The sequence below is a fragment of the Hyperolius riggenbachi genome, chromosome 5 (genome assembly GCF_040937935.1).
Source record: "Hyperolius riggenbachi isolate aHypRig1 chromosome 5, aHypRig1.pri, whole genome shotgun sequence".
NCBI classification, from domain to species: Eukaryota; Metazoa; Chordata; class Amphibia; order Anura; family Hyperoliidae; genus Hyperolius; species Hyperolius riggenbachi.
Window position 1 is genome coordinate 197,021,178 of NC_090650.1, and position 26,244 is coordinate 197,047,421.

At 45.7% G+C, this 26,244-nt stretch overlaps 1 protein-coding gene across 1 annotated transcript in view; it reads left to right on the plus strand.

Annotated features, from left to right (window-relative positions):
• The window catches only part of STAC (SH3 and cysteine rich domain), a 341,487-nt gene that overhangs the window by 126,167 nt on the left and 189,076 nt on the right, over positions 1 to 26,244 (plus strand). The window contains exon 2 of the mRNA XM_068236530.1: positions 7,303 to 7,579. Within this exon, the coding sequence (XP_068092631.1) occupies positions 7,303 to 7,579 (277 nt within the window). The remainder of the gene's footprint in view (positions 1 to 7,302; positions 7,580 to 26,244) is intronic.

The window sequence follows — 26,244 nt, forward strand, 5'->3', positions numbered from 1 at the left end:
AACACCACATATGGTACAGCGTATGATCATGCAAATAGTATGGGTGTTGCAATTGAGTGTATCTGTTAATTTATAGGCACAATTATTGGATTGATTATGTTAGTTGGATCTCACGAAACGCGATGCCTTGTGCTAAATAAACTATTTTTTACTGTAACATAAGCGGTGTCGTGAATGAGGGAAGCTACCTAATTTTTTGTTTTACATGTTTTAATTATTTTATACTCCTGGGTGCCTCTCCACTGTGTGTCTTTACACTTGCAAGATATACACAAAAACGCACATCAATACACTGAGACAAAAATTTGCGTTAATGTGAACACAGACTGTAATGTGAAAAGGCCCAAAATGACTTTTTCAGACTCAGAACTCAGAATCAGAAATTTTTTATTCGCCGAGTACTGTGGTTGTCATACCTGGGATTGGTTGCGGTATACATGGCATTGGCAACAGAACAAGCAATACAAAAAGGCAAAAACAGAGACAAGACATCAACACAATAGAGACAGGACACTAATGCAATAGCATTAGGAGTAAGCAACTAGTACATGCAAGTAGTCATTCACAGCTTCTGCAGGGACTGCAGTTGGGATAGCAGTAAAAAAAATCCCTAGGCGTTATCTGACGAAGGGGCACTCAGGATCTGCATCCACCTGATCCGCTCAACACCGATGGCCATGGCAGTTTGAGGCTGCACCCACCTGGGAAAGATTGAAGGGCTATACGCCCAGCTACATGCTCATTTTTATGATTGTCCAGTAAGTGTATCTTTTATCGCACACTTTGTTTTAATAAACGTTATCACACCACGGAGCACTCCTCCTCTTCCGTTTTTGTTTGTTTTTGCCTAAGCCTCCCAACAGCCGGGTTATGCAGGAGCTGCTAGAAGTGTGATCACCTCAAACCACCTTCCAACCACTGGCGCCGCCTCCGCAGAGCAAGTTTTACCATCATTGTAAAAAAAATCCCAACAGGAGAAATTCGGAGAGTGTTGAAGAAGAGTGCTGCACCCGAACGGCACTTGGAGGGTCAGGGTGAGCTCAGGGGAGACTTTGTTATTCTGTTGATGGGGTTCTGTGTAAGGGAGGGAGGGCTGGAGTTCAGCCTGAGTCCAGCCGGAGGAGTGTGCACCTGGTGGTTCTACAGGGGATGATCCTGAGCAGTGGCCCAATGGGTTGAGCTCAAAGAACCGGATGCTTAGGTGAGAGGGGTCTTGTGGCTCTTGTCTCCATCCTAGTCGAGTGGAGGAGGATGAGGGGTGGCAGGGTCGATTCAAGACTTTTTCCGCAGTGCCAGTCACTCTTGGAGCTTGTACCTGTCACTGGCGGTGGCGCCTGTATACCACACTATGATGGACGAGCAGAGGATTGACTCTAGGGTAGCGGTGTAGAAGCTGGTGAGCAGCTCATGTGGCATCCCGCATTTCTTCAGCTGTCGCAGGAAGAATAGCCTTTGCGGTGCCCTCTTCTGTATCTTAGTGGTGTTATGCCACCATTTTAAATTAGCAGAAATGGTTTGCTGAGGAAACGTACGTCTGATACTCTTAACACTTCTGTCCCATCGATTATTATTATTATTATTTATTATTATTTAGTATTTATATAGCGCCGACATATTACGCAGCGCTGTATAGTGTATATATATATATATATATATATATATATATATATATATATATATCTTGTCACTAACTGTCCCTCAAAGGAGCTGACAATCTAATCCCTACCATTGTCATATGTCTATATTATGTAGTGTAAGTACTGTAGTCTAGGGCCAATTTTTTTTTGTGGGAGCCAATTAACTTATCTGTATGTTTTTGAAATGTGGGAGGAAACCGGAGTGCCCAGAGGAAACCCACGCAGACACGGAGAGAACATACAAACTCTTTGCAGATAGTGCCCTGGCTGGAATTCGAACCAGGGACCCAGCGCTGCAAGGCAAGAGTGCTAACCACTACACCACCGTGCTGCCCATTGATGAGAATGGGGTGGAGTGTGGAGGGTTGTCTCCGGAAGTCTATGATTAGCTTGACTGTTTTTGACGCGTTAAGGACGAGCTTGTTGTCCCTGCACCAGCTGCTTATTCTGCCAATCTCGCAGCAATAGGCGCTCTCCCTGTTGTCATCAATGAGGTCGATGATGGTTGTGTCATCTGCAAACTTTATAACCTTGACAGAGTCCTTGGATGAGTTACACAGGTTTGTATACAGGGAGAACAGGAGTGGGGACAGAACACACCCTTGCGGAGCTCCTATGTTGGTGGTTCTCACATCAGATGAGCAGCTTCTGAGCTTAACTCTCTGCGTCGTGCCTGTTAGGAAGCCTCTGATCCATGCGCACAAAGTGGCATCTATCCCGAGTGTCCCAAGGTTGTCGAGTAGGATGGCTGGGCAGATGGTGTTGAAGGGCAAGCTGAAATCCAGAACCAGGATTCTGACGTAGGAGTCGGGTCTGTCCAGGTGTTCTGTGATGTACGCTTGGCTGACATTAATGGCATTGTCCACGGACTTGTTAGCCCTGTAGGCAAATTGGTGTGGGTCAAGGAGGGTGTTGGTGGAATGCTTCAAATGATCAAGGACCAGTTGCTCAAAGGTCTTCATGGTTGGAGTGAGGTCTACAGGTCTGAAGTTGTTAAGTACCGTGATGCCAGGCTTTTTGGGAACCGTGATGATCGTAGATCTTTTGAGGCACGATGGGACTTTGCCTTCCGCTAGGGACCTGTTATATATGGAGGAGAGGACATGGGCTAACTGGTGCGCACATGTTTTCAAGCATACTTGCTGACACTCCGTCTGGGCCTGAGCTTCAGTAGGTGATGGGTCTTAACTTCTTACTTATGGCTTTTTACATCCCCTCATGGAGGGTTCTCAGTTTCCTTTTATTCTTTTCAAATGTACTACCCATATAAAGATGCCAGTCAACCCGCCGATCCATGTGCACTTTAACCGAACAGTTGGACTGTGCCACTTCTGTTCAGTGAATTTTTTTTTTAATAAAACTGTTCCAAGTATATGTTGCAAGATAGTGCTAAACATGTACCAGTTACCGTTTTATTGGAAAAACAAACTAGAGTAGTAAATGTATATTTACATCTTTGATGACACTTCATAAATTGGTTCCTTTGCCTCTCTTCCTCGGCTAAGAGTTGTGCCTATCAAATGTAACCTTTACAAATTTTCACCTCTCTGATTTTCTGCAGCAACAGGCAGACAAGTTTCCCAATTAACCTATATAAGAAACAGGAATTAATTTTATGTACTTGGATGCGCTTTCCTACCTTCTATGATTTGTAACATCTTACTCACATAAATCAACTAAGATTTCAATGGTATGAAATTCCACAGTATGATACACATCTAAAGAAATACCACGGTATGACAGTATTACGGTATATGGTATTATACAATTATTTTGACCCGGCCCCCCTTACATTAAATAATGTGCCCCCCCCACCCCCAGTGTGGGTGCCCCACTCCCTCAGCATACATATGATTAAGCCACCAGAAGATTTGGGTAAAACTGTAAAAAGTCTCACCCTGATCCTGCAAAAGACCTGGTGGTGTTAGAGATAGGTGTAGCCAGTACTAGGTGGCCGCAGCATAGGTAGCCAGGGATAGGTGTAGCCAACAATAGGTGGCCGCAGCATAGGTAGCCAGGGATAGGTGTAGCAAATAATAGGTGGCCACAGCATAGGTAGCCAGAGATAGGTGTAGCCAGTAATAGGTGGCCGCTGCATAGTTAGACAGGGATAGGTGTAGCCAGTATTAGGTGGCCGCAGCATAGGTAGCCAGGGATAGGTGTAGCCAGTATTAGGTGAACACAGCATAGGTAGCCAGGGATAGGTATAGCCAGTATTAGGTGACCAAAGCATAGGTAGCCAGGGATAGGTATAGCCAGTATTAGGTGACCACAGCATAGGAATCCAGGATAGGTGTAGCCAGTATTAGGTGGCCGCAGCATAGGTAGACAGGGATAGTTGTAGCCAGTATTAGGTGACCACAGCATAGGTAGCCAGAGATAGGTGTAGCCAGTAATAGGTGGCCGCTGCATAGTTAGACAGGGATAGTTGTAGCCAGTATTAGGTGGCCACAGCATAGGTAGTCAGGGATAGGTGTAGCCAGTAATAGGTGACCACAGCATAGGTAGCCAGGGATAGGTGTAGCCAAGATAGGTGCCCGCAGTATAGAGTGCCGGGGGGAGGAGGGAGGTACAGATACTCACTTGCCAGCAGGACATGTATGCGTGTACTGGCTTCTTCTTCCTGTTCCAGCGGGCGCTGTTTCAGGGAAAAGGAACGCAAGAACCAGAAGGAGGTGGAAGTAAGTAATTCGCACGCGCAGGGCCCGCCGGCAAGTGAGTATTTATTTATCCCCGCCGTTGTTCATTGTTCATGTGCTCGCCGCTACGTTGCATCCCTGCCGCTGCGTCGCATTGAACTGTGGTATACCGTCATACCGGCATACTGTGGCAACCCTATAATCAACTGTTAAAAACACCTCTGTGTTCTCACAATTTCTATGTAAAAAATCGAATAAGGAATGAATATTAAACAATTGAATTATATAAAAATTCAATATTACATTTCACTTAGTCACGTAGAAGAAGACACCGTCTCCATCCAATCAGTTTGTGCCAACAAAGAGTTATGAACTTCAGTGTAAATATCAGCATATTCTGTGTTCAATAACTACACATGTCAAAGGCCCTAATTACTGCACACTGATGTGAAGTGCAAAACAGAAGTGTGCCTTCTTAAAACAGAAGGTATTTGCAATTATTCAGGTTAAGGTGAGCTCTAAGGTGTCCCACAGTGCATCACTGCTGAATATGCAAATCATCTCTTTGTTGTCCCTACACCTCCAAGCCACTGGGATGATATGATGTGTCAGCTTGTTAATATTACAGGGCCAAACTAATCCAACATGCAAACAGACTGTTTCAGATTGGTTGATCCTCATCGGTGCATGGCATAGATTAATATGGTTCTAGGGGGTAGGACTTAAAACACCCAGAGTTACCGATTGCTAGCTAGCTTATGGTGAACCAGAACTCCTGGGAGTGTGTAAGGGGCTGAAAGAGACCAAAAATGCCTCCCTACTAAAATGCTATGCAAAACAGAAGTTTGCCTTCTTAAAACAGAGGTATTTGCGATTATTCAGGTTGGAGTGAGCTCTGAACTGTCCCACAGTGCATCACTGCATTTTAGTAAAAAGGCTTTTTGGTCTTTTTTAGCCCTTTACACAACCAATCCAAAACAGTCTGCATGCATGTTGGATTAGTTTGGCTCTGTAATATTAACAAGCTGACACATCAGTGCATTCCAGCAGTTCTAGAGGTGTGTTTAGCTATCCGGACAATAAAGAGATGATTTGCATATTGCAGTGTGGGACAACTCAGAGCTCACTCCAACCTGAATAATCGCAAATAAAATATATAAATTGTTAAAAAAAAGTTGTACTTACAGGACCCACATAAGAAAAGTGCATTATAATAATGGTTTCAGGCATCCTAAGTCATGCTAGCACCACAATTTCACTGCTTAACTCTTTAAAGGGAACCCGAGGTGAGAGGTATATGGAGGCTGTCATATTGGTTTACTTTGAAACAATGCCAGTTGTCTGTAGTTAGTTTGGCACTTTGTCTGCAGTAGTGACTGAAGTACATCAAAAGCAAGCATGCAGCTAATCCTGTCAGTTCTGACAATATTGTTAGAAACACCTGATCTGCTGCATGCTTGTTCAGGGTCTATGGCTTAAAGTATTAGAGGCAAAGGATCAGCAGGACTGCCAGGCAACTGGTATTGCTTAAAAGAAAAGAAATATGGCAGCCTCCATATAACTCTCACCTCGGGTTCACTTTAAGCAAAGTCAAATTAATATTTAGTGTAGCTTTTTTTTTTTCAAACAATGCTGTTAGGTTTTTTTAGTCCCTTACAAGATTCTAGTGGCTTTACTTTGCCATGGCTTAACTGGTTGCTCTATAAAGTGGATTTGCAAAATAATTAACACTATACAGGGAGTTAAGAAACATAAGCCCGAAAGTGCTACCTGACCAAACCTGCAGTGGCCAGGAGATGAGTTAAGTAGATATGGGTGTGTACTGGTGAGGGGTTTCACTATCTGAAGTCATCAGAACACAGACTATGCATATATTTTCCTCAGAGTGCATAAGCCATTGTTGGGATAAACAGCTGAAGAACTTAGGTAGGAAACCAGTGCTTCCATTCCCTGGACAGTGCTTTTACAGCACTGCTAAATTACAGATGTGAGTAAAATCTCATATTCATTGTATAATTAATGTCATGTTAATGTCTTAGTCACCATTCATGACATATGTGAGTTGTTCATTTTTTCCACAGTTGGCTGGGAGCACAAGGTTCATTTGATCAAGGTAAATCTCCATCCAGCTACTTGCATAGAATTAAATATAGATAGATGAAGTTGGCAAACAGTATGTCTGAGTCTCTTTTTACTATAACTAAGTCAACTCAAGTTATGAAAACAGGACAGTTAAAGAGGAACTTCAGCCTAAACAAACATACTGTCATTAAGTTACATTAGTTATGTTAATTAAAATAGATAGGTAATATAATCTCTTACCCACCCTGTTTTAAAAGAACAGGCAAATGTTTGATTTCATGAGGGCAGCCATCTTTTTGGTTGAAAGGAGGTGACAGGGAGCATGAGCCAGGGAGCACTTTCTAACTGTCCTGTGCGCTGATCACCCCTCCCTGTTGCTAGGCAACGTAAATAACAACATAGGAAATTCCATCATGCTTTGCACAGCATCAGCGGAAAAAAAGCCCGGGCAGTTTTCTTTGATGGGTGGAGCTTAGCTAAAAATGCAGCTAAAATTGATGCTTTGGTAAGAAAAACAAAGTTCTGATGCTGTGAAACTGTTAAAGAAACACCAAGCCTTTTCAGTTCTGCTGAGTAGATTTTTAGTCCGGAAGTTCACTTTAAATGAGGCAGCTGTAAGCATTTTTAAAAGCCCCATACACATTGTACATTGCCATTAACATTTCCTTTAGTAAATCACTCTTATGTATTTTTCTTTCTCTAGTATACAGTATGTCCATATGGTTGTAAACCTGAGGCAAGAATGCTGAATGTCAGAAATAAATAAACAATTCTGGAACTGTGCTCCCTTACAGTCTGTATGTACAGTAGCTCAGGATAGACTTCATGAATTTTAGTGCTTTTTGTTATTCCTGTTTTTAATACACTTTGAAAATTATCCAATTGGTTAAAAATTGTTGCTGCGAAATAGGATTTTTACAGCAAAATTCTTTATTTTTTTATAGCTCCAGAAACTTAAGAAATCTCTTTCCTTCAAGACGAAGAGCATACGAAGTAAAAGTGCTGACAATTTCTTCCAAAGAACTAACAGTGACCTGAAATTCCAAGTAGATTTTGAGCCAGAAGACAGCCCAACTCACATCAGACAGACTAAAAGCTCTGAAACTCAGTCATCAACTCCTACCAAAGTTATACAGCCGCTGGACAGTAGGGCACATATTTTCCAGGAGCACGTCTTTAAAAAGCCCACTTTTTGTGATGTATGCAACCACATGATTGTAGGTAAGATATTAAAATGTGCCTTACTGTTATTTTCAAATAATGAAGGTAAATCCCATTTTCTAAAATTGCCATAAACATAAGTTGGTGCAGAACAAGGTTTTTTTTTTTTTAATCAAAACTATCTTTCCATTTAAGTCTGGCAGCTGGTTTAAAATTTTCAAAATTGACTGTAAGTGAAAATTATGCAACCTTGACTACAGTACATTGTTTGCAGCATGTCTCCTGCAGGAGTGAATAGTTGCCCAGGAAAAAAGCCTTGTTTCTCTTGCTTCTCAATTTCAGAACCTAGACAAATCCATTGACTAGCAGCAAAATTTGACAGGTTCTTTCTGCCAGTTTTTGTTTGAAGCATAATGGAGTAACTGTCACCTATACACATATGAATCAAATGATGAAACTAAAATAACATTTGCTCTCAGTCCTTGCAAAGTACAGAGCCAAAATGAAAGAGCAGAGTTTTTCTCAATAAAAGTTGAATTCACTTTAACCCTCCTGGCGGTTAATTGTTTTTGCCAAAAAGGCAAAAATCCTTTTTTTTTTTATTTCTTTTTTTTTGTTTCATGTAAAGCTACCAGAGTGGTAGCTACATGAAACACCACTAGAGGGCGCATGTGTCCCTCTAGTGCGATCGTCGCCGGCATCAATAGCAAACAGGGGAATGCGTAATTAACGCGTTCCCCTGTTTGGCTTCTCCTGTCGCCATGGCGACGATCGGAATGACGTCATGGACGTCAGCCGACGTCCTGACGTCAGACACCTCCGATCCAGCCCATAGCGCTGCCCGGAACTCATTGGTCCGGGCAGCGCAGGGCTCTGGCGGGGGGGGGGCCCTCTTGCGCCGCTGCGTGCGGGCGATCGCTGGCAAAGTGCTAGCTGCGCGTACAGCATTTTAAATGAAGAAAATCGCCCCACCAGGGGCTGAGATATCTTCCTGCATGGCATAGCCCGAGCTCGGCTCGGGCTTACCGCCAGGAAGGTTAAAGACAGATCTTAGTTTCAAGGATAACTGTACTTGAAGAAATATTGCTATTGTTATTGCTAATCTCAATATCTGGAAATACTAATTGCCTGGCTGTCATGTTTATCCACTGGTCTTAATGCTTTCTGAGTTACTGACCCAGAACACACTACAGATCTGAAAGAAGTCTGACATCACTCAGCAAATGCTTCTTCTGGTCTGACTATTGAAGCCAATCGATTAATATAGCAAAATGTTTCAGAAGGAAATCAGAAGTGGTCACCTACATATTTACTCAGATTTTCTTTAAATCACAATGACATTGTATTTCTGCTCCTCTACTGTCACATGTTAGACATACAGTGGGATGCAAAAGTTTGGGCAACCTTGTTAATTGTCATGATTTTCCTGTATATATCGTTGGTTGTTACGATAAAAAATGTTGGTTTAATATATCATATAGGAGACACACAGTGATATTTGAGAAGTGAAATTAAGTTTATTGGATTTACAGAACGTGTGCAATAATTGTTTAAACAAAATTAGGCAGGTGCATAAATTTGGACCCCACAAAAAAGAAATGAAATCATTTAATAGATCCTCCTTTTGCGGAAATTACAGCCTCTAAACCCTTCCTGTAGGTTCCAATGAGAGTCTGAATTCTGGTTGAAGGTATTTTGGACAATTCTTCTTTACAACACATCTCTAGTTCATTCAGGTTTGATGGCTTCTGAGCATGGACAGCTCTCTTTAACTCTCACCACAGATTTTCAATTATATTCAGGTCTGGGGACTGTGATGGCCATTCCAGAATGTTGTACTTGTTCCTCTGCATGAATGCCTTACTGGATTTTGAGCAGTATTTAGGGTTGTTGTCTTATTGAAAGATCCAGTCCCGGCGCAGCTTCAGCTTTGGTACTGATTCCTGGATATTGCTCTCCAGAATCTTCTGATACTGAGTGAAATCCATGCATCCCTCAACTTTGACAAGATTCCCAGTCCCTACACTGGCCACACAGCCCCACAGCATGATGGAACCACCACCATATTTTACTGTAGGTAGCAGGTGTTTTTCTTGGAATGCTGTGTTCTTTTTCCTCCATGCATAACGCCCCTTGTTATGCCCAAATAACTCAATTTCAGTTTCATCAGTCCACGGCACCTTATTCCAAAATGAAGCTGGCTTGTCCAAATGTGCTTTAGCATACCTCGAGCGGCTCTGTTTGTGTTGTGGGTGGAGAAAAGGCTTCCTCTTGCATGTCCTTGTGTAAAGTGTGCCGAATAGTTGAACGATGCACAGTGACTCCATCTGCAGCAAGATGATGTTGAACTGAGCCTGTGGTCTTCCATTTCCTCAATATGTTCCTAACTGTGGAAACAGACAGCTGAAATCTCTGAGACAGCTTTCTGTATCCTTCCTCTAAACCATGATGGTGAACAATCTTTGTCTTCAAGTCATTTGATAGTTGTTTTGAGACCCCCATGTTGCTACTCTTCAGAGGAAATTAAAAGAGGAGGGAAACGTACAATTGACCCCCTTAAATAGTCTTTTTCATAATTGGATTCACCTGTGTATGTAGGTCAGGGGTCACTGAGCTTACCAAGCCAATTTGAGTTCCAATAATTAGTTCTAAATCTTTTGGAATCAATAAAATGGCAACAGTGCCCACATTTATGCACCTGCCTATTTGTATTTAAACAATTATTGCGCACTTTCTGTAAATCCAATAAACTTTATTTCACTTCTCAAATATCACTGTGTGTGTCTCCTATATGATATATTTAACTGACATTTTTTAATGTGACAACCAACGATTTATACAGGAAAATCATGCCGATTAACAAGGTTGCCCAAACTTTTGCTTCCCACTGTAAATAATAAAATCAGCTCTAAATGGCATATTTTCCTGAAGCAACTGGTCTATCCGCCACATGGCCATCACCTTACTCTGTAGAATAAAAGTGAGCAGCTAGTTGCGACCTATATCCAAGTGTTGGGAAGAATTGGAAGGTTAGTGGTTGTAATTGAACTCTGATCCTCCCATTATATTCACGTTAATAAGGCACTACTAACACCAACAATAAATTTAAAGCAGCAGTAACTTTTAGCACAGTAATATTTTACTGTAGCTACACTTTACTGGAAACATGTCAGGGCATAATTAACTTTTGATGGTTTCACCCCACTGATGCCTTCAACTCACTTTGTGTTTCTGCTCCTTAGATATACTCTGATATATACTCTGATGTGTGATATTGGTATAAAGGCCATATATGAAGTCTGGATTAAACTGTGGCATGTACCAAATGCTGACTAGAAAATGACAGTGTTTTTGTCACTTCTGAAAACGAGCATTTATTTTCTACCTCTTTTATAGGTTTGCTAAGTTGAGTTACAAGTACTGATCGTATAGCATTTGCTAAAATGATAAGGCCATATTGGGCAATGTTATGTAATTCTGAGAACAATGTTTTAAATTCCACATCATTATTACATAACTATTGATTAGAAAAAGTTTTAAGAATCGAATATGTAAATGTAAATTAATTTAACCATTTGGAAAGATGACAACAAGTTAATAAACAGAACTCAAAGTGAAGCAGGACAAATACAAGTAACATGCAGCATATTTAAACTTTGTTCTTTAGAAAAACATTATAAAGGCCTGTGTACACGAGCACTAAGGCACTTGGTCACTTCACAGTTGGTAACAGGTAAACATGTGCATTTTCTGATACAATGCATATTCCTGTATGTTAAATTGTACCCAATCTAAGACAAAGCTGCCTAAGGTAAGTAAAGAGGTATGTTCATGCTAGATCCACATACCTCTGTGCGATGTCTATTCCTTTCTTAGTTTATCCCTGTCTGTGTAATCACCCCTTGAACAATTTGACCTTTGGCTTAAGTCACAGTTTCAGACAGGTAGAAACAGTCTTGCTGCACAGTTCCCTCCAGTAAGGGGAGTTAATGGGATGGTGAAGATGAGGCAATGGGAGTGTGATAGGAAGGAACAGGCAAGCCTGACTCTTTTTTTTTTTGGTACTTAAAATTTTTATTGAGGAAATTGCGATACAGAAGAATACAGTAAGAGCGTACATATATTCAAGACAAACAGAAGTCCAAAGTAGTAATATCCTCAACAGAGTTTTTTCTTTTTTTTGAAGAATAAAATCAGATGGTAAGCAATAGTATACATATGCACATAAGTACCATTAACATGTTGTAACATAAACCTTAACACTACACTAATTCTGTTGGATAAGTAGCTATTTCGCACAGGCATTATCAGGCGTTTCCCCTCCTCTCTCCTCCCCTCAACCCCAAGAAAAATTCTCCCCCTATCCCATCTAAACCCATCCAACCAACCAGATCTATCCAAAAAGAAGTAAGGTCAACTCAAGTGATTGCTTCTGCCATAACAATATTGATATCCCAGAAATCCCACACCTTCTCAAAAGCGGGCATTGTGTTATTTTTAGTAGCTGTTAGGTAGTCCATGTTCCTAAGAAACTCAATCTTAGATCGAACTCTGTCTAATGTTGGAGAGGCTGTAGACCTCCAGAGAGCTGCAATAGATAACCTTGCCGCAACCAAAATAATGTTAGCCATTTTCTGCGTGGATGTCCGAGTGTTTAATATAGGGAGGCCTAACAGTAAAGTCCAGGGATCATATGGGATCTCTTGGCGTATGGTTTGGCACACTAGTTTATGGACTGAAAGCCAAAAGTTCTCAATTTTAGGACAGAACCAAAATATATGCTCTATTGAGCCTTTGTGACCACAGCCTCTCCAGCATCTATCTGATACAGTTGGGAAAATACCATGGAGAAGCTCATATAGTAGGGAAATCATGCCCTTCTGCCTCTCCGTAGCTCTGGATAAGTGTTCAAAAAACGTTGGGGGAGGAAATGTCAAGGTGCGAGAAAGACTAAGGGCATAATGCCTAAGTTGTAGATAGTCAAACAATTTATCCCCTGGGATCTTGTAGCGATCTTGGAGGGAAGGACCAGAGCGTGAGTGACACCAATAGAAGGATGCCACTGACTGATCTGTGAACTATCTCTTAACTGTGGAGATAGCTCTCAAGGTCGGACAAGCCGGTCAGCTGACGATCCAACCACTTCTCATTGGTCCAGCACTTAGGGGAGGCGCTGGAGAGCGCTTTGCTATATATACTTGGTGCTGGTCATTCTCTGGTTGTCTGCCGTTGCGATCACTACGTGGAAGCACTCAGACCTTATTGTCAGAATCTGTGTTATCATTCTTTTATACTTCAGACTAGTCCCAGGGTGTTGATGATCAAGGACCTCACACCCAGGGCCGGGCCGAGGCAGAGGCTGGAGAGGCTCCAGCCTCAGGGCGCAGTGTAGGAGGGGGCGCACAAGTCATTCAGCTATCATTCCCAATTGTGTTTGAAGCAGAAAGAAATAAGAAAAGGGGATACATGACAGTGACTGCAAGCCAGATAACTAGAGATTAAGGTGTTGGGGAGGTTGGGGGCCTTGGGGCACCTATTAGTCTAATAGCAATCAGTGTGTGACGGCTGGGGTGGGAGGGATGGGGGGGTGCACTTTGGTGTCTCAGCCTTGGGTGCTGAAGGACCTTGTCCCGCCTCTGCTCACACCCAAAGATTAGGAATCTGTGTTATCATTCTGTTATACTTCAGACTAGTCCCAGGGTGTTGATGATCAAGGACCTCACACCCAAAGATTAGGAATCTGTGTTATCATTCTGTTATACTTCAGACTAGTCCCAGGGTGTTGATGATCAAGGACCTCACACCCAAACATTAGGAATCTGTGTTATCATTCTGTTATACTTCAGACTAGTTCCAGGGTGTTGATGATCAAGGACCTCACACCCAAAGATTAGGGACTTGTGTTACCATTCTGTTATACTTCAGACTAGTTCCAGGGTGTTGATGATCACGGAACTCACACCCAAGACTAGGCATTGTCTATTATCTGTTATGACTTTCTGCTTTCCTGACCACTCTTCTGTTCACTGATTTGGTACTTCGCTATATCTGATACTCTGTTGCCAAACCCTGCTTGCCTTAGGATTACCAAATTAGCCTCCTGTCTTTGTACCTTGTATGTAAGTATGTTGCCGACCTGGCTTGTCCGACCTTGAGAGCTATCTCCCCAGTTAAGAGATAGTTCACAGATCAGTCAGTGGCATCCTTCTATTGGTGTCACTCACGCTCTGTTTCTTCCCTCTCCCAGTCTGACTCCTCCCCACGGGAGAGTCACAGGCTGTGGAAAGATACTACTCCAGCAGTATTCCTTACTGCCTTGTACCTGTCCTCCTGGTATTGTTCTCAAAGTATTACTGTTGCACCAAACACTCATATCTCTCAGGTGTCCAGAGGTTACTAATATATCTGATTATCGGTGATACTGCAGATCATCAATAATCGGGTATATATCTGTATTCTTGGTGATACTGCAGATCACCAATAATCAGACCTGTGTTACACCGATCGTTACAAGAACCCATCACTGGGGTTAGTAAAGAAGGCCTTGATGACCAATTTACGTCTGGCATATACAGCTGCCATAGTTTAATTTTACAGATGATAAAAAGGTACGAGAAGAAGGGTTTATCTGATGTGGGTGTCTCCATATAAAAGCTAAGGGGGAGTAAGGGTGTATAGCTGCTTTTTCTAGGGAAACCCATCTCGCATGCGAAGGACGTTTAGTCCATTCTACAATTTGTCTGAGGTGGGACGCTAAGTAATATGCCTTCAGATCGGGTACCCCTAATCCCCCCCTTTCTCTGTCTGCCATCATTACCTTACGGGATACTCTAGGCTTTTTATTCCTCCAAATAAAGCGAAAAAAATCTGTTTGTAAGAGTCGAAGGAGCGTTAAAGGGACCTGTACTGGTAAGGTCTGGAATAGATATAGAAGTTTTGGTAAGGAATTCATTTTTAGGGCATATATACGTCCTATCCATGATATAGGATATTGCATCCATTTTTGATATAGGATAGGATAGGAGTGGTTAGGTTAGCCTAACCACTCCCACTTTTTAATTCAAAAATGTTATAACATTTTTGAATTAAAAAGTGGGAGTGGTTAGGTTAGCCTAACCACTCCCACTTTTTAATTCAAAAATGTTATAAAGTTGGTGCTGGCCGCCTGGTCGCCTTTCTCCCCTGATGACGCAAGATTGCGAAACCGGTCGGGAAGGCGACAGGCGGCACCATTTTATTTGAGGTCTTCTATTGACCATTTTATGCGCGCTACTTTTTCGGGGTTCCCAGTGCACGGGCCCCGTATGTGAGTTTTCCTTTATCCTTGTTTTTAATTGTTTTACTTGTTATGTAATAAAGACGGTTTACACTTAGATGTGCCGTACATCTCTTTCATGTCACTACCCTACTGGACTCCCCTTTGGTGAGTCTCTGCGATCTCAGGATATCTACTATATTCCGGAGGAATCTGTAGTGTGCAACATCGCTGGTGAAACGACACCATTTGAAAGTTCTGCGGACCACCTATCAAACTCGTTTACAACCTTATAATGTGGGTTGTTGGAATCTGGTAAGCCTTGCTTCTTTACCCTTTTGTTCGAAGATCCTGTATACCAAAAAATGATGAAAGCTGTATTACTATAGACCTGCGCTGACTTTATATATTCATTTCTTTGCACAGGTAACATGCTTTTTGTTGCCATGCAGTCATAAATGTAATACAGATAAGAGGTTCCAGGAAAAGGGACCGGTAATGCTAACCCAGCAGCACACGTGATGGAACAGGAGGAGGGCGGCGCAGGGAATCGCTGCCAGGCTCCACAAGGTTTACCCAGTGCGCGGTAAGGGAGATGTATCGACCCTGGCCGAACGCACTCGTCCAGGTGTCAGTGGTGAGGTGAACCTTGCAGGCAACGGCATTCTTCAAGCTTCGGGTTATTTTGCTGACCACGTGCTCATGCAACTCAGGCACTGCAGAGCGCGCAAAGTGGTAGCGGCTGGGAACCACGTAACGTGGGATGGCCACTGACATCATGCCCTTGAAGCTGTTTGTCTCCACCACTCGATATGGCAGCATTTCGCAGGCCAGAAGCTTGGCTATGCTGGCTGTTAGTGCCACGGCCCGGGGGTCAGTTGCTGGCAATTTCCTCTTGCGCTCAAACATCTCCGAGACAGACAACTGAACCGTAGGGCTGCACACTGAAGGGCTGTTGGTTGTTGTGTTTGATGAAGACTGGGAGACCTCAAGAGCACTATTCCGGAAAGTGACAGTGTCAGCGTCGTCTGATGTTTGTGAATGTTGTTGTGAACCACGCAATGGCTGGGCTACTGCTGCTGCTGAGGAGGGTCTGGTGGTGAGTCTGGTGACCCCAAGGGAGGCAGTGTTGCTGGTACCCTGTCCTGTCGCGTTTGCCCACAGAGTGGGATGTTTGGATACCATGTGGCGGGTCATGCTGGTGGTGGAGAGGTTGTTAATATTTTTCCCCCTGCTCAGGCGGGTCTTGCACACCTTGCAAATCACCATGGTACCATCCTCACTGCAGTCTTCAAAGAAAGGCCAGACTTTGGAGCACCTGCCTTGCTGGCGATTTCTGTTTGCGCCTCTTTTGCGTCTCACTTGAACTTCCATGCTTGTGGTGCCTGAAATTTCGCGCCGCCTACCTTGTGGCACAAGGCGAACTCGTGCAGCAGTGGGTTCTTCAACAGACTCATCTGTGCTGCTACGACGGCGATGTTCTCCTTCACATACAAAATCTGGGTCTGTGTCCACATTGTCCAAACCCTCCTCTTCCATCTCCTCAAACTCGTCATATGTGGTTGTGGGCCGCCGCCATGGAGTAGAGCTCCCCAGAACAACCTCTGCGCAGCTCACTCCAACGTCGTCTTCCAGGTCTTCTCGGCCGACCTCCTGCAATTGAAACCCCTCCTGCCCAACTTGCTCTGGGATTTGGGTTTCAAAGTCCTCGGACTCGCCTTGCATTTCAGTGCGCGGTGCATTTCCCACAGTAAATGGTTGTGAATCCGGGCACAACTTTTCTGGCTGTTCCATTGACCTTTGAAAGGTGGAAGTTTGTTGGGCTGGGAATAGCTCCTGCGAATACCCCATTGTGTCCTGAGGAAATTCTTCGGACTGGTTATTTGGCAGTTGTGTGCGTGGTGTCGCTGCCGGTTGTGTCAGCTTTGTGCCCACTGGCTCCTTGTAACTGGCTGAGGACTCGGACCTCGTGCATGATGTGCTGGTGCTGCTTAACCCACTGCTGGACGCTTAAGAGGTCATCCAATTAATTATCTGGTCCTGTTCTTTTGGATTTGTGAGGGTTGATTTCCTGGACAACATGGGCGGTATTGAGTGGGTTTTCTTCGGTGCTCCACTGTGGCCTGTACGTGAACCGTCAGGGGAAACACCTCTTCCCTTGCCCCTCCCTCTTTCACAGGATTTCTTCTTCATTTCACTTATCCTTAAAGTACACGCTGACTGGCAGCAGTACAGTGGCAGTACAGAAATGCTATATAGTGGTGGGTGAGCGGTGTACTACTATTCCCAGCAGCGACACAGAGCACAATGCTATACAGTGGTGGGTGAGCGGTGTACTACTATTCCCAGCAGCGACACAGAGCACAATGCTATACAGTGGTGGGTGAGCGGTGTACTACTATTCCCAGCAGCGACACAGAGCACAATGCTATACAGTGGTGGGTGAGCGGTGTACTACTATTCCCAGCAGCGACACAGAGCACAATGCTATACAGTGGTGGGTGAGCGGTGTACTACTGTTCCCAGCAGCGACACAGAGCACAATGCTATACAGTGGTGGGTGAGCGGTGTACTACAATTCCTAGCAGCGACACAGAGCACAATGCTATACAGTGGTGGGTGAGCGGTGTACGACTATTCCCAGCAGTGACAGAGAGCACAATGCTATACAGTGGTGGGTGAGCGGTGTACTACTATTCCCAGCAGCGACACAGAGCACAATGCTATACAGTGGTGGGTGAGCGGTGTACTACTGTTCCCAGCAGCGACACAGAGCACAATGCTATACAGTGGTGGGTGAGCGCTGTACTACTATTCCCAGCAGCAACACAGAGCACAATGCTATACAGTGGTGGGTGAGCGGTGTACTACTGTTCCCAGCAGCGACACAGAGCACAATGCTATACAGTGGTGGGTGAGCGGTGTACTATTATTCCCAGCAGCGACACAGAGCACAATGCTATACAGTGGTGGGTGAGCGGTGTACTACTATTCCCAGCAGAGACACAGAGCACAATGCTATACAGTGGTGGGTGAGCGGTGTACTACTATTCCCAGCAGCGACACAGAGCACAATGCTATACAGTGGCGGGTGAGCGGTGTACTACTGTTCCCAGCAGAGACACAGAGTGGCAGTAAACACAATGCTATACAGTGGTGGGTGAGCGGTGTACACAGAGTGGCAGTAAACACAATGCTATATGGTGTGGGTGAGCGGTGTACTACTGTTCCCAGCAGCGACACAATGACTGGGGGGACCCTGGCTAGCCTGGCAGGAGAGAGAACTACCCTGCCTGCCTACCCAAAGCTAAACCCACAGACAAATGGTGGAGAAATGACGTGGATCGGGTATTTATTTACCCGAACCACGTGACCCGTTCGGCCAATCAGAGCGCGTTCGGGTCCGAACAACGTGACCCGTTCGGCCAATCACAGCGCTAGCTGAATGTTCGGGGAACGTTCGGCCATGCGCTCTTAGTTCGGCCATATGGCCGAACGGTTTGGCCGAACACCATTAGGTGTTCGGTCGAACTCGAACATCACCCGAACAGGGTGATGTTCTGCAGAACCCGAACAGTGGCGAACACTGTTCACCCAACACTAATCTACTACCCAAAAAATTGTCTATTCTTGTATATACTGAATGTGGGGATGAATAGAAAGTGTAACCTCGCCCAGTGAAATGTGTCGAAAGAGGCGAGATAGGGAGTTTATTTTACGTTGAGATATGTCTGCCGCCGGTGCGGATCTATCTACACAAGGAGACATTACCATGTTGTAATCACCTCCCAACAACCAGGGCAGGCTAGACATAGATTCCGCCTTAGTAAGAACCCTGCGGAAAAAAAATATTTGATCGGTATTAGGGGCATACACATTTCCCAATATAAGTTCCATCCCCTGAATCCGAACATGTAATAAAATATAGTGTCCCCGAGGGTCAATAACTGAGGTGAGGATTTGTACTGGGGCGTTATGATGGATCAATATAGCCACATCCGCCCTCTTGGTCGGAGCTGATGCATAAAACACCTGTGGATAAGTCTGAGATGACAAGGACGGATGATCTGAAGCTTTGAAATGTGTCTCTTGCACCAGAATCACATCTGCGTTTAATCGTTTGGCCTCTCGTTGCAATAAGTGCCGTTTACGGGGGGTATTGAGGCCCTTAACATTCACTTATACTATACAGACCATTTAGAGATTGGGGGTGGGGTCCTGCTATAGAATATTATATCTAAGGGGTTAGGGGGGACAGAATGTCCCAAGCCAAGCCTGTGAAAATAAAAGTTAGTAACACCCAAACGGTAGAACAATAAACCAAAACAGGAACAAGAACCAGAAACCCCTTTCTGGGGTAACCATCTGGAAACCAGTAGGCCATGACTGGGGTTTATCACCATCATACCAAGTCATGGAGAGACCAAGAAAATTATCGCACAAAGAAACAACAAAAATAAAAAAAAGATAGTCCCGCCCAGAGTCTCAGCTGGGCAGCGGGGTGGTCTCCATAAGAGGGGTACCATGCCGTAGACCAAGGTCCAAAAGTCCAAGGGGAACAGTCCCGCCCGGACCATTTACATTCTCATTGCGAAGATCAGAGAGGATCAGGAAGGCCTATCCTCCCGGGGAGAGCTGCTCCATAGAGGGGAGGAGTTTTGGCTTCTAGGGTGTGAAGGCGGTTTTTGGGGCACCGTTTCCCATTCAGTTGTATGCCTATTACGTGGGGCTTGGGTGATGCAGCTAACTCAGATACAGTTGCGTCTCCCCGAGGAGATGGGAGAGCAGCTGCTTGAAGACCTAGAGATTTTAAAAAGGCGTCTGCCTCGTCAATATCTTGTAGTACAAAAGTACGGCCAGCTTTAGTCACAATAAGTTTAAAGTGGAAGCCCCATTTATACATAAGTCCCGCTTCTCTGAGGGCCTGAGTAACCTGCCGCAGATTTCTCCTCTTTGCTAACGTGATTGGAGATAGATCATTGTAAATTGAAAGCGAGTCTCCTTGGAAAGATATTAAATGTTGATTCCGTGTGGCAGTGGTGATCAACTCTTTAGACTCAAAGTAATGCATACGGAGAACTATATCCTTTGGTGCTTGTGAGTTTCGAAGTGCGGAACCTAAGGCTCTGTGAGCCCTGTCCATTCGCCACGTTTCAGGTTCTTGATCAGGTACTAAAAAGTTAAACAGGTCCACCAAATATGGTCGGATGTCAGCTGCTTGAACTGTATTAGGAACCCCCCTAATCCTAAGGTTTTGCCTCCTGTCCCTGTTCTCGTGATCTTCCTGAGCCAGGCGGAGGGATTTAATATCAGTTTGTGTTTGTTCGTGCTCATCAGCCATTAAGTTATAGTTTTGAACCAACTCATCAACTTTCTTCTCCAAGGCATCTGTGCGTTCTCCAATGCCTGTCAGTTCATTTTTAAGCTCTGAAACTGCTGCATTCAGCATGGTGTTAATAGTAGTGAGGAGAGATGATCTGTGTTTTTCCAGGGCCTGCTCAAGCATGTCTGCAGTGAGCTGGGACTGCTGGGGCTATTGTGAGGAGGTCTGGCTCGGAGAGGGTGAAGGAGGAGAGGGTGAAGGAGGCACAGAGCCTGTCCCCCCTGAGGTGCTTTCCCCCTTGCTAGGCTTGGGCGACCTGCTACTCACTGTGGCACTGCGTAGGTCTTGCTGTGCTGCCACTTTCTGTGTCCCCTGGCGTCCGGCGCCATCTTGGCTCTTGCGCACGTCGCCAAAGAAGCGCTCTATGCACGCTGGTTTTGCCTTCTGGGCGTCCGTTTTCGCTGCTTGCCCCCTCTTCATCATCTCCGCACGCTGTAGCTATAAGTCCCCGGCCAAAATGAGCGCTTGTTGTAGCGGATTGCAGGGATTAGATCCGGGCGTGAGCGGAGCTCCCTTAGCTAGCGGCCATCTTGGTCAGAGCTGCGGCCCCAAAGCCTGACTCTTTTTGTCTGAAAATTGGACTTTAAAATTTGAAAATTGGACTGCAAGTGCAATCTGGACAGCAGGGCAAGAAATAAGCAGCATTTCCCTGTGCAGTTCACATGCAGGGAAACACTGCAGATTCTGCCTGGATTCATGCATAGTGGAAATAAGCCCTTAAGCATCCCACTGCAGAAGAAAGTGTTTAACTATTTGAATGCTGTGCTGCTACCATTTTTTTCTGGTAGTAGCTTTTATGCTGTAAAGAATCTTTTTGAGCAAAGAAGAAATACTGAGTTTCATACCACTGTAAGGAGACCGGGGGGAATGAAAAGAGGAACTGAAAACGCACAGAGGTGTTTGAATCTAGCATGAACATACCTCTGTGCTTGACAGTCCTGATGAAGCATCAATGCACAAAACAGCTGTCGTCCTCCGTATTTTTCCCCATCACCCATATGTGAGTGTTTGCGCTAGTTTTGGGTAACATAGAAATTGTACTGACTTTTATTGAATGGTTTTCAAATAAAAGTTAAAGGAATACATAAGTAAAAAAATGATTTTAGCTTACCTGAGGATTCTTGCAGCCTAGAGTTGACCTGTGCCCACGAGGTCCTCCTGATTCCCTCTGGCCAGCAACGGCAACTCCTGCAAAGCTGGCCCGTCGCTGGCTACTGCGCATGTCCTGAGTTGTGCGCACCCTGATTGCACTTCCACTGCCAGGAGTGCTCTGCACATGTGCAGTAGTGATTTTTGCATACTGCTCATGCGCAGAACGCTTCCGGCCATGGGAGCGCAATCAGGGTGCACACAGGTTGGGGTGTGCATGCGCAGTAGCCGGCAACTGGTTGCACGGGCCAGCTTTGTGGGGGTCGCCGCTAGTGGCCCGTTCCTCCGATTTTCGGTTTGCGGGCCGCACACACGAATTTCCGCAAAAGTTCGGTTCGCGCTAACTTTTGCGAACCGCAATAGACTTCAATGGGGAGGCGAACTTTGAGAACTAGAAACACTTATGCTGGCCACAAAGGTGATGGAAAAGATGTTTCAAGGGGTCTAACATCTGAGTTTTTGCATGAATGAGTGGGATGGATGCCAAAAGTCCCGGGGAAAAATCTGGATTTGACGCAAAGCAGCGTTTTAAGGGCAGAAATCACATTGAATGCTAAATTGCTGACCTAAAGTGCTTTAAAACATCTTACATGTGTATACATCAATCAGGGAGTGTGTATAGAGTACTGCTTCACACTGACACACCAATCTCACTGTGTAACGCATCGCAAACAGCTGTTTGTGTAGTGACGACCATGCTGGATTGGTGCGCACCATGGCGAGCGTGCAGGCCGTGGCGGTTTTTAAGCCCATATGGTCGCCGGGCTGTGGTAGCTCAATGATAGAACAGTGACTGTCCAGCTGATCAAATTTGGTCTGTCCAGCCAGAAAAATTAGGCCTTCAAAATTCAGAAATCCACCTAGAGTCCTTGACCCTGTTAATGGTGGCGGAGAAGGCAGTCAAGCGGCCTGCGGGCAGAGGTGCTGTGTGAGAAGTGACTTAGTCTTGGGGCAGGCAGTCACATGGCATGCAGGCAGAGATGCTGTGTGTGGGGACTGACTTAGTCTTCGGGCGGGCAGTAGCCCTCCGGGATCCATGCATTATTCATTTTGATAAAGGTGAGGTACTGAACACTTTTGGGACTTAGGCGAATTCTCTTCTCAGTGACAAAGCCTCCAGCTGCGCTGAAGGTCCTTTCTGACAGGACGCTTGAGGCAGAGCAAGACAGAAGTTGGATGGCAAATTTGGAAAGCTCTGGCCACAGGACAAGCCTGCGCACCTAGTAGTCCAAGGGTTCATCGCTGCTCACAGTGTCTACATCCACACTTAAGGCCAGGTAGTCGGCTACCTGCCGGTCCAGGCGTTGGTGGAGGGTGGATCCGGAAGAACGAAGGCGAGGCGTTGGACTAAAGAATGTCCGAATGTCCGACATCACCATTAGATCGCTGGATCGTCCTGTCCTTGCCTGCGTGGACATGGGAGAAGGATTACTGGCAGTGGTACCTTTATTGTGTTGTGCTGTGACATCACCCTTAAACGCATTGTAAAGCATAGTTGCCAGCTTGTTCTGCAAGTGCTGCATCCTTTCTGCCTTCTGGTGATTTGGAAACATCCCTGCGACTTTGTACAGCTCATTCCCCTTGAGTTTTTTTATACGGGGGTCCCTCAACAGGCTGGACAGCATGAAAGACGCCATCTGCACAAAGTTGGATCCAGATGTACTATCCATCTCCTCTTGCTCGTCCTCAGTGACGTCAGGTAAGTCCTCCTCCTCCCCCCAGCCACGAACAATACCACGGGAACGTTGAGCAGCACAAAGCCCCTGCAACGCCTGCTGCAGTTGTTCTTCTGCCACCGCCTTCTCCTCCTCCTCCAAAGAAACACCTTCCTCATCATCCGAGTCTGACTCCTCTTCCCCACACGACTCTTCCCCCTCCTCCTCCCCCCTCTGTGCTGCCGCAGGTGTTGAGGAAACATCTGGCTCTGATGAGAATTGATCCCACAATGCTTTCTCCTGTAACTGTTCCTGCTTACGCTCCTCCACAGCTTGATCCACCACTCTATGCACAGCACGCTCCAGGAAGTAAGAGTACGGGATCAAGTCGCTGATGACTTCACTGCGACTCACCAGGTTGGTCCCCTCCTCAAATGGATGCATGAGTCTGCATGCATTTCGCATGAGTGTCCAGTTGTTGGGCCAGAACATCCCCATCTCCCCAAAGTGTGTCCTTCTACTGTAGTTGTAGAGGTACTGGGTGACGGCTTTGTCCTGTTCCAGCAGGTGAGAGAACATAAGGAGGGTCAAATTTCAGCCAGTCGGGCCATCGCAAATCAGGCATCTCACCGGCAACTTGTTTCTCCGCTGAATATCGCCAAAGTGTGCCATGGCCGTGTAAGACTGCCTGAAATGCCCACACACCTTCCTGGCCTGCTTCAGGACGTCCTCTAAGCCTGGGTACTTTGACACAAATCTTTGAATAACTAGATTCAGCACATGTGCCATGCAGGGTACATGTGTCAGCTTCCCCATATTCAAAGCTGAAATGAGATTGCTGCCGTTGTCACACACCACGTTGCCGATCTCCAGCTGGTGCGGGGTCAGCCACTGATCCACCTGTTTGTTAAGAGCAGCCAGGAGAGCTGCTCCAGTGTGACTCTCCGCTTTGAGGCAAGACATGTCTAAGATGACATAACACCGTCGTACCTGGCATGCAGCATAGGCCCTGGGGAGCTGGGGCTGTGTAGCTGGAGAGGAGATCACAGCACCAGTAGAGTTGAACTGCCACTCTGCCGAGGAGGAGGATGACAACAGCGAAGAGGATGTAGCAGGAGGAGAGGAGGTGGCAGGAGGCCTGCCTGCAAGCCATAGAGGTGTCACAAGTTGGTCCGCTGCACAGCCACATACTCCCTGCTTGTCACCAGGTTGACCCAATGGGCTGTGTAAGTAATGTACCTGCCCTGACCGTGCTTGGCAGACCAGGCATCCGTGGTCAGGTGGACCCTTAACCCAATGCTCTGTGCCAGAGATGACACCACTTGCCTCTCAACTTCACGCTACAGTTTGGGTATCCCCTTTTTAGAGAAATAATTGCCGCCTGGTATCTTCCATTGCGGTGTCCCAATGGCCACACATTTACGGAAGGTCTCACAGTCCACCAGCTGGTGAGCTAACAGTTCCGCCAAGCTAGCTGTCAGATGCTGGGCAAGGGGGTGACTGGCAAAAATTGGCTTCTTCCACTCAAAGATTTCCTTCACAGACACCTGGCTGCTGTGGGCAGAGGAGCAGGAACCGCTCAAGGGCAGAGGTGGAGTGGAGGAGGCTGGCTGTGAAGGTGCAAGGGAGAAAGCGGCTGAAGATGCTGCACCTGACGGAGGAAGAGGAGAAGGAGGGTGGCTTTTCTTTTATGTGCTGCTTTCACTCAGGTGCTCTTCCCATTGCAGTTTGTGCCTTTTCTGCATGTGCCTTCGTGAGGCAGTTGTCCCTACGTGGGTGTTGGCCTTTCCATGGCTCAATTTTTGGAGGCAGAGAGAACAGATGGCATTGCTCTGATCTGAGACAGACACATTAAAAAATTTCCAAACCGCTGAGCCCCCCTGGGGTGATGGCACTATGATGGCATCAGCAGCTACCGTTGAAGGGCATGTTGGCTGGCTGTCTATAGGTAGCGATACATGGCGCCGGACACTGCCACCAGCTGTTTCTGATGACGAGCTACCTCTGCTTCTTTCAGGAACTCATCTCCTCCTACTCCTCTCTGACTTCCCCTCTGAACTGTCCCCCTGTTCATCTCCTCTATTGGGAACCCACGTGGCATCCGTATCATCGTCATCATCCTAATCATCCTGCCCAGCTTTGCTTGCCTCACACACCTCATAAACTGTACCAACAGCAGGTACTTCATCCTCCTCCTTTTCACACGTTACGTCCATAGTGTCGCCTAACTCAGACATATGAGGTGGTGTAACTTGCTTATCACCCTCATCTTGTTGTAACAATAATGGCTGTGCATCAGTGTTTTCCCCACCAAATAACTCCTGTGAAGTGTCAAATGCAGCGGATGGGGTGCTTGTAGTAGCGCTGGTGGCTGTGGAAGATAAGGTGTTCTGTGTTAGTTAACCACGTCCTGACAATCTTGGGAGTTAATGGGTCGTGCCTTCTTCTGAGCACTGTACTTTGGTCCAGGGCCACACGTAATCACATCAGCATGACCTCGCACAGACCTGCCGGGTGGCCTTCCTCTGGGTCTGCCTCTACCTCTACCTGTTTTGTCCGTTTTGTCCATATCGGGGGGATGAAGTGAAAGGTATGCACTGACTTGACTAATACAATGTGCAGTCACACAGGTGCAGTTAACAGGTATGCACGGAGTGGTATATCACACTGCGTGCACTCACGTAGGTAGGTGGGTGCACTGAACACAACAGGTAGGTATATGCAGTGATGGGTATTACAAATGTGCACCTGTCACACACACGTACCATTAACAGGTACAGTGGCTGGTGGTATTAAATATCACACTGCATGCGCTCACGTAGGTAGGTGGGTGCACTGAACACAACAGGTAGGTATATGCAGTGATGGGTATTACAAATGTGCACCTGTCACACACACGTACCATCAACAGGTACAGTGGCTGGTGGTATTAAATATCACACTGCATGCGCTCACGTAGGTAGGTGGGTGCACTGAACACAACAGGTAGGTATATGCAGTGATGGGTATTACAAATGTGCACCTGTCTCACACACACGTACAGTGAGCAGGTGCCGTGACTGGTGGTATTAAATATCACACTGCGTGCGCTCACGTAGCTAGGTGGGTGCACTGAATACAACAGGTAGGTATATGCAGTGATGGGTATTACAAATGTGCACCTGTCTCACACACGTACTGTGAACAGGTACAGTGACTGGTGGTATTAAATATCACACTGCGTGCGCTCACGTAGGTAGGTGGGTGCACTGAACACAACAGGATGTTATATGCAGTGATGGGT